The 15,186-nt window shown below is 51.7% G+C and overlaps 1 protein-coding gene across 7 annotated transcripts in view; it reads left to right on the top strand.

Moving 5' to 3' along the window:
* ILDR2 (immunoglobulin like domain containing receptor 2) overlaps window positions 1-13,333 on the top strand; it is a 54,989-nt gene extending 41,656 nt beyond the window's left edge. For all 7 annotated transcript variants that reach the window (XM_074322458.2, XM_074322457.2, XM_074322456.2 and 4 more), the window contains 4 exons: window positions 578-691; window positions 4,509-4,725; window positions 5,692-6,280; window positions 7,481-13,333. In XM_074322458.2, coding sequence (XP_074178559.2) covers window positions 578-691; window positions 4,509-4,725; window positions 5,692-6,280; window positions 7,481-7,516 — 956 coding nt within the window. In that variant the 3' untranslated portion in view covers window positions 7,517-13,333. The remainder of the gene's footprint in view (window positions 1-577; window positions 692-4,508; window positions 4,726-5,691; window positions 6,281-7,480) is intronic.
* Window positions 13,334-15,186: the final 1,853 nt, after the last annotated feature.

Genomic DNA, 15,186 nt, shown 5'->3' with positions numbered 1-15,186 from the left:
AAATGAAACCGTACTGAGTCATCCACGTATTTGGCACCTTAGTTTGTACTAATGCATACATAGCCTCTCTAATATTAGCTCAGACGGCCCACCCCGCGATGGGATCTGCACCATCTCCCAGGCAACCAGAGCCTCTCAGGCCACCTTTGTCAAGCTCCCTGACGTTCAGGTGTCTGTTTCAGAGTTACCTGTGCTCCTACCACGTAAAGGTGTGATCCTGACTGTAGAATGATCTGTGCCCTCGGTCTAGAAAGTGGTCTTTCTTTAGTGAGTCTACTCCACTGAGCTTTGAGAAGTGGAGCCGTAGGAGGTGGGGAGATGAGAAGCAGAGGTTAACAAATGACTGAAAATAGACTGGCAGAGAATTCCATTGTCCACCTGCTGGTCCTCCTTCTAATGGCCGACCTCATAAAGGGGACCTGAGGTTGGTTCCACGTGTATAAATATAGATTCCTCCGTCTGGGTGACTTCCTAGGGAGCTGTTATACGTGGGAACCATGCTTTCTGGTGGGTGAAATAAACGGAGGCCTCGTCCCGCTGACGTTTCTAACTCACCTTCCTGTCCTTCTCTCAACAGTTCGCAAAGGTTACCGGATCCAAGCGGACAAAGAGAGAGACTCCATGAAGGTCCTATACTACGTGGAGAAGGAGCTGGCTCAGTTTGACCCAGCCAGAAGGATGAGAGGCAGATGTGAGCATCTGTTAGTTTTCTGGGATCTGTGCAGCGTGCAGGCGGTCATAGCTAAGGGGAGGCTTGGGGGGTGGTCCGCCAAACGTGGGCAGCCCTTGACGTTCAGGGTCAGAACTGGCGGGGGCGCTGGTGACACCGTCCTGAAGGAAGTCATTTCATGTATGCAGAACGGAGAAAACAACGGGCTTCTGGTGTGAAGGGCGAACAGCCATGTCCCACCCTCGTTTATGCTGGGTCTTTCCACCGGGTGGTCGGTATTTCTGGCACCGCGCAATCCTGGGGTTGGAGACATTTTCCTAAAACAAGCTTTCCCCACCACCCCTGTTAAGATACATTCAAAACAACACCTTCACAGGTAGAAGTTTAGGTACCAGCTTTTTCCAACATGGAGGCCCTAGCATTGCCCAATAGTCCAACAGCTGGGGACTTGCTGCGTGGAAGCTTCCACGAACGTGAAAGAACAAATCTGCCAAATGAGTCTCATGGGAAAGAGACCTTCAGTCCTCTGAGAAGCCCAGCGGGAGAGACTGAGGGCCGCGCACAGAGGCTGCCCCGCTCATCAAAAGAACGTTTTAATTACGGAGTCGGCAGGTGGCAGGGCCCCAACCCTTCACCCATCCACAGCCCTTGGAGACTGTGGGGCTGACACAGCCCATTCTTTGGGAGTGGATTCCCAACGGCCATCCATGTGGAGAGGTAGCACAGGGCCAGGCTGACATGGGCGGATCGTTAGCAGAGGGAGCTGGCAGGCGCGGTGTAAGAGGAAGGCCACCTCGCTTTTCTCTTTAAACACTCCTTGCCCTGGAACCAACAAGAGACGTGATGGAATTGGTGGGGAGACTGTCCCAGACCAGAGGAGCTGTATTCAAATGAAGGACAACAGAGCCCTCCCGTTTGCAGTTCTAAATTCGTCCCGTCTGAGTTGCATCCATTGGCGCACCCTCCCACTGCACTGACTATAAAAAGACCATCTCCAGATTGCAATGTCAAGAATGCAGATGTCACTGCACTTGACGAGCTAGTTGTAACAGTGTTGTCATGGATCCCTGGAAGGGGACAGAGACAGAGCTAGTAGGTGATCAAGGAGAAGGCGCCTGTGAAGGAAATCTGTGAATCTCACAACACAGAGAAAAAGTTAAAAGCTGCTCTTAGAAGGAAAGGATGGGCCCTGCTTCAGGGATGTCTCCTCTCCACCTAGGTGACAGCGTTCTTCGGGCGCTGTGTGCTCCTAAGGTAATGGAATCTCAGAGCCCAAGGGCACCCTGGAGGTGGCCTGGGCCGACCTCTGCAGAAGCCTGTGCCTCTGGACAGAAGCATAGAGGGTTGATGTGACAGAATCAGACGAGAACCCAGTTCTCTGGCTCCCGTCCGTGCTCTTCACACGAGAAACTTTGGAGCCAACTGTGGATGGCTTCATGGCTTTGGCGGTGGCTCCTGCCCAGAAACCACAGCTGTGTAGCTTGTAGGACGTTAGGATACTGGAGCTGGAAGAGACTGAGGTTGCTGAATCCCCCTCCCTCGTTTCACAGAGGAGGAAAGGGAGGCAGAGAGGGAAGTAACCAGTGCCAGGACTCAGTGCCAGCGACAGAACTGGACTCTGGATCTCCTGGAACCTTCTGGCTGACATTACAACAACTGCATAGACATGAGGCGGGAATATGGTTCAAGTGACTTGGAGACATTCTATCCCTGAACAGCACAGTGACCCCCAGGGTGGGTCATGGCAATGGGACGGTTTTGCCGAGGGGCGCGCATGGTCCCCGGCTGCAGCAGGGAGTGACAGATTCTGTAAGAAGTGGAGTCTCAGGGTCAGGCTCGTGAACCCGCTAACTGGTAGAATCCTCACTTGCCTTCCCCTTTAACGCGGCATTGCTGTTGCTCTTACGAAGCTTTTGGTCTGGAATCTCAGTGCAGGGATCAGCAAACTGCAGCTCTCAGGGCACATATGTTCCACCTCCTGTTTTGGTAAATCAATTTTACTGGAGCGCAGCCATGCCAGCTGCAGTCACAGATATATTATCTATGACCCCTTTCATGCTACAGGACAGAGTTGAACAGTCATGACAGTAAGACGTGCAAAGCCTAAAATGTTTACTATGTGGCCCTTTACAGAAAACGTTTGCCAGTCCTGTCCTCGAGTTACAGAGTTAGGTGTCTTTGATGTTCACGGTCAGAAGGGCAGAAATTTTAGAGCAGGATACGATCTGGATAATCCATCACAGAAATGGGGAAACAGCCCTCACTATCTGGAGAAATAAAAAATCTCCACTGTTCCCTGAAGTTTAAGGAAAGTTCTGAACCAATGATGTGATTTTTCAGTAGTCACACTTGACTACGGACAATTGTCACACTTGGCACATTTTAAAGTTCTCACCTGTATGGCTCCCAGAAGATTGAAATTCATTGGAATCATGAGAAAAGGAAGGTTCTAGGCTTTATTCATCAAGAGTACGAGTTATTTTCCTTTAAAATAGGCACTATCACTCTCCTTAGGAGGAAGAAAGGTTTAAAAATTAGATTATAATTCCAAACCTACGATCACATGACCCACTCGAATGGTATTCCGGGTCAGCCCTGTGTGCTGCTGAGACAGGACGAGGAGGCTGTGTGTCGTGGGGGAGGCCCTCCCGCCCCTTTGCAGGTGGGAACCCGCAAAAATTCTCTGCTCCTCCAAGGTCTGGTGGGGACAGGGAGGAGAAGAAATAGCGGCAACCTCAGGCCCTCATCTGTGCCTCCCACACCCTGCCCTGGCTTACCTCTCACTCAACAGCCAGACTTTACACGTTGTCAGTGTTGATTCTGATAATATTTTGAAGTTCTAACCAAAGGATTTTAGAAAACAAGGGACTTGAATTACATTAGAAATAGATTCACTAGATTTATTTTTTAAGTAAAATGAAATTCAATCCGTTTCAAAGTTCTATAAATAAACAGGGGGTTTTGTTTTGTTTTTTCCAGATTGTAATTCTGGTCCTTTTGCACAAGTGCTTTTGCAAAAAGCTACCTAGACCACATTAGGAAATGAGTTAGCTGTGACTAGCGTCCTCCCCCCACCGTGCTTTTACATTTTGGGGCTGGGCCACTACAGTGGAGGCCCACAGGCCATAAGTGCAGCCAATCCTCCCTTTGCTTCCTGGTCACCATGGCCATGTACACCTGGATTCCTCTTTGGGAGGGGAAGGGGTCTCCCTCAGCCCTGAAAGTGGACATGGTGCCATCTGGGGAGGCTTTCCAAGTTCTGGGATAAGCTTCCAGAGGGAGGTGGATGGACAGACACTAGGTCCGCACAGGCCTTTGGCCCCGTGGACTCCCTGCTCTGTGGAGGGGCTGGAATGGGGCGTCTCACAGCAGCGGACAGTCCTGGCCCTGAGGGTCCATCTTGGGACTCAGCCACCAGTAGGGAAGATACTGTGATCTGGGGCGTCTCTCTCTTTCCCCCCATTGGGTCCACATGCCTGGGATCCCACGGCTCATCACAGAATTACCCAAGAGGAAAAACATTTGAACAAGGATGCCTACGGACCAGGGGGAGGCAGCTGCAGAGAAGCCTGCCGTAGGAGGAACAGTAATAATTGTTTTCCTGGTCTAAGAACAGAGCGCGGAGGGGGCCGCCCTCCCTGAGGGCAAGTGTGCTTCTAGCTGGAGCCAGTTCCTGCTGTGCTAAACACACCAATACCACAGCTCAGGTCCATCCGCACCTGGACAGGCTGAGGCCCTCGCGTGGAAGTTTCCCAGAGGCACCCAGCCTCAGCTCTGGTCGGAGAGCCCGTCCTGTCTCACGTAGAAAGCTCTGTCATGCCTGGTTTTGTCCCCGCAGATAACAACACCATCTCAGAACTCAGCTCCCTACACGAGGAGGATGGCAATTTCCGCCAGTCTTACCATCAGATGCGAAGCAAGCAGCTCCCCGTGTCCGGGGACTTGGAGAGCAACACTGACTACTGGTCGGGTGTCATGGGCGGCGGCAGTGGGGCGAGCCGGGGGCCCTCGGGCCTGGAGTACAACAGAGGGGACCGGGAGAGCTTCAGGCACAGGTGAAGGGGGCCGCGCTGGGCGTGAGGGGCCGGAGCGGGAGGCCGGGGGACCTGAGGCTGGCTTACTGGGGAGCCGCTGTGTCTGCCGTTCTCCTTCTATGGGCTATTGAACACCCCCTCCCACCTGTATGAAGCAAGGGGATACTCGTGACACCGTGTGTAGAAGTCGTCATCGAGGCCCTCTGACCCCTTAATGCACCTTGTGGACCTTTCCTCGCCCTTCTCATGAATTTCACGCTATGGCCTATAGAGAATGCCACCACCTTCTCCATCATTTTTGATCATTTGTTACATGAAAGATAAAATGCAAAACACATTATACTGTTGCATTCGATTCTCCCAACTCTAAAAGGCAGGTACTATTTATTAATGTCCCCATTTTGAGCTGGGGAAACTGACACTTACAGAGGCTAAGGGACTCACCCCGGGTCACAGCACCAACGAACGGCTGAGATGTGCCTCCACGTTTGTACAGCCGCTTCCCACCAGTAGCACCTTCCTTGCTCACCTGTCCTCTACCTTCCCGGCCAGTAGACACTGCCTTTCTCTCAAACCTACCGCCCACGGGTCCCTGTGGCCCGCTGCCCAGAAGTAACCCGGCAGTCAGCTGAGAGAGGAAAGGGCCTCTCTGTCTGTCACCAAGTGCCTTGGAGGCTGTTTGGGCCACAGCTGTGTGGCAAGCGACCCCCACCCTCGCCAGCGGGCTTGAGGGTGTGAGCGGGGAGAGGTGGCTGTCAGCCTGAGGCCACATAATGATCAGAAGGCCCCACAGCATGTTCCATCACAGTGTTTCTATGCACACAACCCCATTTCCATCCGGACACAGAGCCGCGACACGGACACGGTCGCCCTCCCTTCACGGAGGACGACCCTGCGGAGTGAGGTGCGCAGCCGCCTGGGCCCCAGGTCTCCGGACCCAGGTGGAGGCCCGTTCCCGGCCGCCTGACGGTGTCCCCTCTCCCGCAGCCAGCAGCGCTCCAAGTCGGAGATGCTGTCGCGGAAGAGCTTCGCCGCGGGCGTGCCGGCCGTGTCCATGGACGAGCTGGCGGCCTTCGCCGACTCCTACGGCCCGCGGGCGCGCCGGGCGGACGGCAGCCTGGAGGCGCGCGCCGGGGGCCGCTTCGAGCGCGCGGAGCCGCGGGCGCGCGGGGGCCTGTTCGCGGACGGCCCGCCCGACGGCTACTCGCCCGACGGCTACTCGCCCGAGCGGTACTTCGGGGCGCGGAGCCGCAGCCGCGAGCCCCTGGCCGACGCCGAGCGCGCCTGGACCCCCGAGGCCGCGCCGCTGCCCCGGCTGGTGAGCCGGCCGGCCGCCGCCGAGCACCCGGGCCGCGGGGGCAGCCTGGAGACCCCGGCGCGGCGCGGCGCCCCCTACTACGCCTGGTCGCCGCCGGCCACCTACCGGGCGCGCGCGCCGCGGGGCGACGACGACGACGGGGACGAGCTGGACGACGCGCTGCCGCCCTACAGCGAGCGCGAGCTGAGCCGCGTCCCGTCCCACCGCGGCCGCGACCTGTCGGACAAGAGGAGGAAGAAGGAGCCCGCCAAGAAGCCGGTGAGGCCGCGCGGCCACGGTCACGGTCACGGTCACGGTCACGGGGGGGGGGGGCGGCAGGAGGGCGGAGCAGCCCGTGGGAGCCCGGGGCTGGGTGCCCACCTCCCCGGATAAGGACAGGTGACGTGTCCTTATGGAGAGCCGGAAAGGGCCGACGTCGCAGGTTACGTAGATGGAAACTGCTGGATCATTGACGACCAGCTTTAAGAAGCCTCTGGGATTGCAGGTGCCATTGTCACCGCAGGCCTTTAGGGGGGCTTCTGGGGCCTGCGTGCAGCCCGTTCTGCGCATGCCTACAGGCGCATCCCTCCCCGTCCCCAGCCCCTCTGGGGTGAGGTTTCCGAGCCCCCATCAAACCCCCAGAAGGGTCCACATCTCAGAGCAGGTTAGTAGTCACTGCTATTTGTGAAGGACAGCAAGTACTTCTTTCCTCCTCTGACATTTTGCCGAGTGGAAACTGCTGTGCCCTGTGCCTGTGAAGGAAATCTTTTGGTCCCTGCCGTTACTTGTCTCTCGTGGAAGTGGCCTTATAAGACTTGATTGCTTTCTCTCTAAATGCCACGGGCAGCACACTCCATCCTTCAGCCCCCAAATGTGAGCTCTGGACCTCCAAGAAACGTTGGGGGACAGTCACGGGGCTCCACTGTGGGTCACCAAGGTGCTTCCGTAACCTGGAGGCCATTCTCCAAGCCCAACTGCTTCTGTCCCCCCCCCCCCCAATTACCCTGCCCCTCCTACCATTTTGCTTTCAGGATTCCAAGCTGGACATTTTCCTTAGTGTGTATTATGGGGAGACGACATGAACAGACAAAGGTTTCGACATGATTCTTGATCCTCTAAAACAATCAAACGTCTTATGTGGCTTCTAAGTAGAGAAGTGGAAAGACCAAAGTATTGTGAGTGGGGAGGGAGCTTTCAGGTGAGGTCAGGTTGAGGTGCACCATCCACACTAGCTGGTGGGGGGGCTGTAAACATTGTCGTTGTCCCCAAAGACATGAGAAGTTACTCTGTGGCCATGGAACTAAGTTCTCCCAGATGTATGTTGGCTTCCGCACCACCTGAGTCTTAGGAACAGCTGTCAGTCACAGGCCTAGCGAAATGTCCTAAGAGCCAGGGTCTGCCCAGCACCCCTACTTGGTTGGGTTGGGTTTCTTTAACTAGCGTGTGGCCTAAGGTTGGGTTCTTTCTGCTCTTCCCCAGAGTGACTTTCCAACCAGGATGTCCCTCGTGGTCTGAGGTGTGTTTGAAGACATCTCTGTGGATGACAAGAAATCAGAAGCACACGACGGGACAAGAGCCAGCAGGCCCAGGACCTTCTCTGGCCACCTCCTTGGAAGGTTTGCTGATCTTTGCTTTGGCAAGGGATGGGGGGCAGCCCAAGGGAGGCTGACTGCAAACCTCAGTGCCCATCGCACTCGCTTGAGAAACTTACCATGAAAATGACTACGGGGGAGAACATTCCCACACACGGAGTGTCTCGCCCATGGAGTTCATCCTGCCCAGTCTCCTTAGCTGAACCGGGATTCTTTTTCCAATTCTGAAAGGGAGTTAGCTCAGGATTGCTAAGCTCCAGAAAAAGCCTCTGCCTACAGTCTGCGTTTCTATACCTCCTGGGCTGTGCTTAGAAACGAAAGAATTTATTATTACCATTAGAAGGAGGCCTTCTCCTGATGGTGGAGGGTAGCTTCGGGCTAAATATACCTTTTATCCCCATCGCGTCCCACATACGAGTCAATGACTGTTGTTACACTAAAATCAGAAAGCCTTCGGTGAGCTCAGTGACAGTGACATGCTGGACGGTCACAGAAATAACTTCAATTTTCTGTTCTGAATGACATTCTTGAATTGGTGGAACAAAACGAAAGAGAGGATAAGTGTCTGAAAAGCTGTGTGGGCGGTACTCCTTTTTCTGTTTTGAGAATGTAAACAATGTTTTGTCTTTCTGCTGCACACCCGACATCTGAGTCCTGGATGATAAGGGCTCTCCCGGCCTCCCCTCTCCTGGACTTTCCACAGGTGGGTGCCACACACAGAGCCCTGCCTCCCTCTGCCCTCTGAGTAGGTTGTCATCAGGTGCCTTTTGATAAATGCTTGAAGAACACACAGGAAAAAGAGGAGGGAGAAAAAAAGAGGAGAAAGCAGCAACCAAAATAGAGAAGAATGAGAGAATTGCAGGGAACGGGTGTTCTCATCATATCTGGAATGGGGGCCGTCTTCCCCACACGCTCCACCCAACCTTCTCTGTTTTTGTACTTCATTTGCTATGACTTGTTTCTGCCACCGCAGCTCTGCCAGGTCCATGACACCGGCTATGTGAGTGTGCGTTTCTTGGTCTCCCTGGGCTGCCGCTCTAGCTGCTTTTGGAAGATGAGGGATTTGCTCTCTCCGGAAGAACTTCCTGTGCTCACACCCTTGCTTAACGGAGCGGTTTTGCCTAAATCAATGCTAGATCTCTCTGGACTTTGTCATTTGTACAGATTGCAAACAATGGCCCCAAACTCTTCTCTTCTCATCAAGCACAGTCTGTTTCTCCAGCCCTTGAATCTGGGATTGGCCACGTGGTTTGACTTGGCCAGTGGCCCAGTCACAAATGTGACACAAGCAGAGACTTGACACATTCTCGTGCGTGGGCTTCTCCTGTCTTGCTGCTCTTGGGAACCATGCAGTCACCACCAGGCAAGTAAGCCTGGGCTCTCCTGCTACACGACGAGAGCAAAGGGCCCTGCTACCCGTCACCACCTCAGACAGCTGACTGCAGACACACACGTGAGCCCAGCCAAGACCAACAGAAGAACTGCCCAGCTGAGCCAACCCAATTGCTGATTCCCACTCAAGGCATGAGAAGTTGGTGCGTTCTTCAAATGTTCATTTCTCTTCAAGGAAAACTGACTTTTTCTTCTCGTCTGACCCTTCGGCCCTGAGTCCCCGACTCCATCCAACCTTAGGTGTCTCACGGTCTCCACTTCCTCCGACAGACTCTAGTCAAAGCTTTTCATCCCACGCTATCATGGTGGGACCCATGGTTGGGTCAGAACCCTGGAGGACGACGCTGCGTGGCCTCGCTGTCCCCCAGACCCCGCAGTGGTCCATTCTCTACCTGTGGGTCCATGGACGACCTCGGAAGACGGTTTCTGCTTCAGCGTCTCCTTGGTCTTCTCCTGGGCCACCTGAGTGGAGCCAGGCCCTGTTCTCCGAGTACCATTCCACTGGTACCCATTTACTTCATGGCATGTCCGAAACAGCCCCACATGTGCCATGAGATAAAGAAGTGGCTGGGAGGGCATGTGGATGTGCTGATGGCACCGTGTGGAGGAGAACGGCACACACGGCGGCATTGGCCTGTGCAGGAGGAACCGGGAGGACAGGTCAGCCCAGCGCTGGCACTTCAAGAGCTGGAAGACACAAGCCATACCCCTGGTGCTGAGTGTACACGAGCTGGTGTCCCTGGCCTCTGAAAGCCTCCATCTAGTCTGTCTGTTTGGGCCCCAGTTCAGAGGGAAAAGATAATTAAAACATTTCTTAGTCACCAGCTTTGGATTTCAACTTGCTCAGGCAATTCTGGAGAATACTGGGTCGCTGCAGTAGCTAGTATCTCTTCATACTGAGTTCCGCGTCAGGTTTCTCACCACCAAAGAACCCCATAGCACCAGTGGCAAAGACAGAGAATACGGCTTTGAGTAGCCGGGGGCATGTCTGATTTTGGTGAAGGCTCAGGGGAGCAATGGGAAAGAATGGCTAAAATTGGAAGCCTGCAATTCCAAAGACAATAAAACCACAGACAATAAAAAATACAAAGAGAACAGGCTGCTGAAATAGCCTGGGGGGTGGGACCGGGGTGTCCTCCACAGGGCTGTATAGGTCACTCAGACTTCCAGGCCTCAGTCCAGAGAGAAAACAGTTGCTTCTGGGGCTGTGGACAGCAGATAGCGCTGACCAGACAAGTGGAGGCACAGTCGGCCATCCTCGGCACCCCGGCTTTTCTCAACGTCCTTTCGTTTCTTCTGCTCTGAACAGTGTGTCCTCATAGGAAGTGCTTGTACGTGTTAGCGTCCTTCCTAGGTTTCTTTGGGTACAAAATAAGTCTTGTGTAAGGCATGGTCTCTGTCCATTGGGACCCTGCAATTGAATAGGGGCGATAAGACATGCCCAAGGAGGAACTGGGGGGGGGGGGGTATGCATATACTATGAAATATTGCTATGGATAAATTACAACACACCCAGAGAATTAAAGTTTTTTTTACTTAAATGGTTATATTGTGATATTTTAGTGTTGTGTGTGTGATCCATCCATCTTATTTAAAGATGTGCTCAGTGAGCTGAAAAGCCAGTATTAAAGAATCTGAACTGAAAGAGGTGAGTTAGGCTGAAAAGGGTGAGAGGCGCAGACGCAGCCGGAAGATGTGTGAGCTGCTGCGCTGGCCTGTGAGTCACCGTGAGTGGGGACGTGGGGGCGTGTGGACGTGCGGTGTGTGGATGCAGGGGCAGGAGGTGTCCCCTGGTGGAGGAGCTGCCTCTCTGGGCTGTGCACAGACCCATGAGGAAGTGGGGCACCGGCCGTGGACCCCTGGAGCCTGTCAGCCGTCCCACCCGAGCACGCTCACGGGGGCTCCGTATCTGCTGCTTGGGGGGCTCGGCTGTGCAGCCGTGGGTGCTGCTGGCCTCCCTCACCACACAGCCAAGGTCCTGCGGAAGCAAGGGGCCTCTCATCTCCCTTCTCAGGACCCTCATTCTGCACCTGGCACAGGGCGCTGTCAACGGGGGATGGGCAAGGGGCTGCCACTCACACCCGAGGCGCCTGCGCTGAGAGCACTGTCAGTATTTCTCACTAGTCAGAGCGCTCACAGGTAATCCGATTAGACCTGAGGCGGCCTCTGGAAGAGGCTGGAGTCACAGATATTGTTGTAATCCATCTCCCCCTTTTCTCTGTAGATGGAGAAGTAAACCATCGCTACCGTTCGTGAAGCCACAAACCTAATTAGGTCTTTAGACTCCGAGCCTATAGGTCTTTTCTGTTGGATCAGTGTTTCCCCAAATGGCCTAAGCGTACAAATCACTCGGCTACTGTTACAAATGTATTGTTGGGCCCTGCCTTGGACACTGATTGGGTAGGTCTGGAGCTAGGATCTGTGCTTTGAACACGCGTTTCAGGAAAGTCCTGCGGTCAGATGCAGTTGGGAAATGCTATGTGAGATCACACCCCTGGTGGACCCCAAACAGTTGGTTCTGAGGCTTCCTTGGGTTTTGAAAGTTTTTCCTCAGACGCCCTGGTGAGGTCCCTCTTACTCCCTTGGGGCTGGCAGGGACGTGCACCCAGGGAGTCCGGCTGTGACAGTGGTGACTGGCTCCCCAGGGTCCAGGGGCAGGAAAACGGGGAGAGGCACAGAGAAAGGAAAGCCAGGAACACTCCTCAGGAGCCTCTTCTAGATGTTTCCAACCCGAGAACAGTGATCTGTTGTGACAATCTCAGATTTGACAACAAGAATTACAGGTAATTTTCTCATTCCCTTGATGTCATTCTGAGCAAAACTTAGTTCGTGAATAGAAAGAAAAGAGACCTTTAGGGAAATGGCAAAAATAAGTCGTTTTTTGAAGCATTCAAATTATCAGTCTGGCTGATCAACACCCACTTCTACCTTAAGATCCAAAGTGGGGTGGGCAAGAATACTAACTTCTACATTATATATCCTCCCCATAGCAGATTTAAATGCTGCCAGAATCTTACGGGAGTTTATGATTGATTTATAGGCTGCAGAGATCCAAGTTCACCAACACAGGGGCCGAGGGTCCTGCCAGGATCCTGCGTCCTAGTCACCTGGAAACTGATCAATGAAGCCGAATCCAGGGCCTTCTAACGCCAGAGTGGAGCAAGGCTAATACTGAGCAGCTGTGCACAGCAGCCCGAGCTTTGGCCCTGCCTGAGGGTACAAGGAGGTCCACACTAATCCGATTTGTATGATTTTCATGGGGGATTACTGTTTACAGACCACTTTCACACGCATTATCTCACTGCATCTGTGACACAGGCAGGGCGCATGTGTGGTCCCATCAAACAGAATGTAAAACTGAGGCTGAAAGAGGCTAAATCCTTTACCTATTAAAATGCTAGAGCCAGGCCTTCTGACTGTCTGGCTAGGGTTCATTCCAGTCCCTACAATTCCCAAAGGACTGGGGTCTGGCTGATTCTCTGCACAGCCAAACGTCAGGCGAGAGGAGTCCTGGACTCAACGCTCACGCACATGCCATCAGTGGAGTGAAGCTACCGTGTTTCCCCGAAAATAAGACCTACCCGGAAAATAAGCCCAGCATGATTTTTTAGGTCGACATCCCCTGAACATAAGCCCTAATGCGTCTTTTGGAGTAAAAATTAATATACGACCCGGTCTTATTTTCGGGGAAACATGGTATGAGGAGACTGCTGCTGGCTCGTCCCACCCAGCTCCGCCCCCCACCCCGATGGTACAGGGAGTCAGCTTCAGAGGGGAGTTCCAATTTAATTAGCCGTACCCTGAGGGGGACAGGCTTTGATAAAAATGGGCTTCGGATTTTAGAATCCTTCAAGAGAAATTTCGGAGCCAAAGTACAAATTCATTTGGACTCAGAATTCCGGGGATTGGGGGTGACCCGCTTAGGAGCCAACTATCTGGCATCTTCACTGCACTTTGGGGTATGAGGTAGACTGAAGAGGGGCCAGATACAGAGGGAGATAGTACAGCCATTAAAGGTTTTGTCAGAGTCTGTGGGTGGCGCTGGACCTATTCTGGGAAGGCTGCAAGAGACACAAGTTCTCTCTGTGGCTTTAAGGAAAAGCTACGTTGTCAACAAAAGTATTAGACTCTACCCCAGGAGAACGTTCCTTGTGGGAAGAAAAAGGGACAAAGAGGGTCAGAAATCTGCTTCCTGACAGTCACCTGCCCAGTTGTTTTTGTGTCTTTGCCACGGCATCAAAGCTGGAAATGTTTGTTTCACTTTTGCTCATGATTTTTTTTCAACGTCAAACATACAAAATGAATTTGGTTGTAATGTTTCCAACTAAATAAAGCATTTTCACCTACATTTGTTGTCAAGAACTCATAATTAACGCAACTATGTTTACTCATGATCTGACATTCAATGACTCCAGCAGGAAAAAAAAAAAAAATCCTACAACACATGACTGCCTCAGATTGTTTTCTGTCCTGTAACAGAGGAAAACATAAATACTGTGGGACTGACAGAGCATAACGTATATTTTTACAGATTTAAATAAGCTATGGCCTGGATAAATTCCGTGTCCACTCTCACTGCTCTGCGCAGACTGGCTCACACTCAGGAGATGGAGAGACGGAAAGCTGGTTGGACACGGTGATGGAACCTGGCTCGTTTTCCAGAAAGGCACACACATTTGCCTGCCAGGAATGGCACTTGGGGAAGGGAGGAAGGAAGCTATTTGTGGGAGGACCATCTTAAGTTGCAAAGAGATCTGACAAACTGCATCGCATCCTGCGTAAGAGAAGGCAACTTAAAACCTTCGCTAGCACACGTATTCAGATTGCGATTTGTTATGCTTCCTGAATCCGTGGGTTGCATTTTCCATCAATTACGGAAAACTCTCAGCTGCTAACGTATCCAATATTTCTTCTCTTTAACCTCTCTTTTGAGAATTCCAATTAAATGTATGTCAGACCTTTTCATTCTATGCTACATATCGCTTAATGTAGCATCTGTATTTTCATCTCTTTGTCTATCTGTGCTGTGTTGTATGTAATTTCTTCAAGATTATCTCCCAGTTCACTGCTTTTCTATTTAGTTGGCTCTAATCTCCTTCCTTTGAGTTTTAATTTTAATTAAGTTTTTTTTTCATTTTTAAAAGTTTAATTTAGTTCTTTTTCAAATCTGCATGTTCACTGTTGAGTGTCTTGCTCCTTACTCTTGTATAAAATTCTTGTTTCTTTGCATACATTAAATATACTAATTGCATATTTTATACTCAGTAGTTCCAATATCTACAGTCTTGTGTCTAATTTTGAAGTTTGTTCCTTCTGCTAACTCTCACTCATAGTTTCTTGTTTCCTTCTATGTTTTATAGTTTTTGATTGTGAATTCATGTTTGGTGGAATGCCATACTTATCGGTGCCAGTCAAGAAAGACCTTTCTGCTCTTTAGCTGTCCTTTCTCGCCATAATAACTCCACATATACATAGCAACCCTAGAAGGTCCAAGAGGAATGAGTGATTGTGTGAAGAAGGAATGGAAATGCTAAGTGGGAAACATCTGGAAGGTACATGCATTTCTCACGAACACAAGCCTCCAGACTGGAGAGCAAGGAGCTTTAACCTTAGATATAGTTCAGAGTTTGATCACTGTAAAAGAATCACTATTCTAATTACAGAAATAAAACAACTGGCGGAGAGGGCAGTTAAAAGTGACCAGAAGACCATTTATTTAAGAGTGACCAAAGAAATTATGGATCTAGATGTCATTCAAGAAGCAAGGAAGGACTAGGCCCATAGGATGGATTAGAATTAGGCAACGGTGGAGAAAATAAATTATTTGACATTTACACCCTACTAATTCCCATTTGTTTAATGTAAAAGTCATATTTTTAAATATGTTCAATTCAAGAAATAAGTAAGCTGATTACACGTTCTGAAAAATTTTGGCAGAGACATCCTAAGAATACTACTCCATTTAGGTGAAATTATATTTTCTGCTGAAGTGGCCTTAAGCTTATGGGGTGGCCTGATGACTGACCGAATAGGGCAGGAGGCCTGGGTGGTAGCCGGGCGGCTGGCAAGCGGCTCAGAGAAGGGGAGTGAGTTAGCCTGAGGCGCCACCTAGTGGCCTACAGCGGAGGGCACGCCTCCGGCGATCGCTCTACAGGACTCAAGGTGTTGAGTTCACTTGTTTGAGATGGATTCTTAAAAAAC

The sequence above is a fragment of the Rhinolophus sinicus genome, chromosome 11 (genome assembly GCF_057876585.1).
Source record: "Rhinolophus sinicus isolate RSI-liver-muscle chromosome 11, RSI-T2T, whole genome shotgun sequence".
Taxonomy (NCBI): Eukaryota; Metazoa; Chordata; class Mammalia; order Chiroptera; family Rhinolophidae; genus Rhinolophus; species Rhinolophus sinicus.
This window is presented reverse-complemented; position numbering and strand designations above follow the sequence as displayed.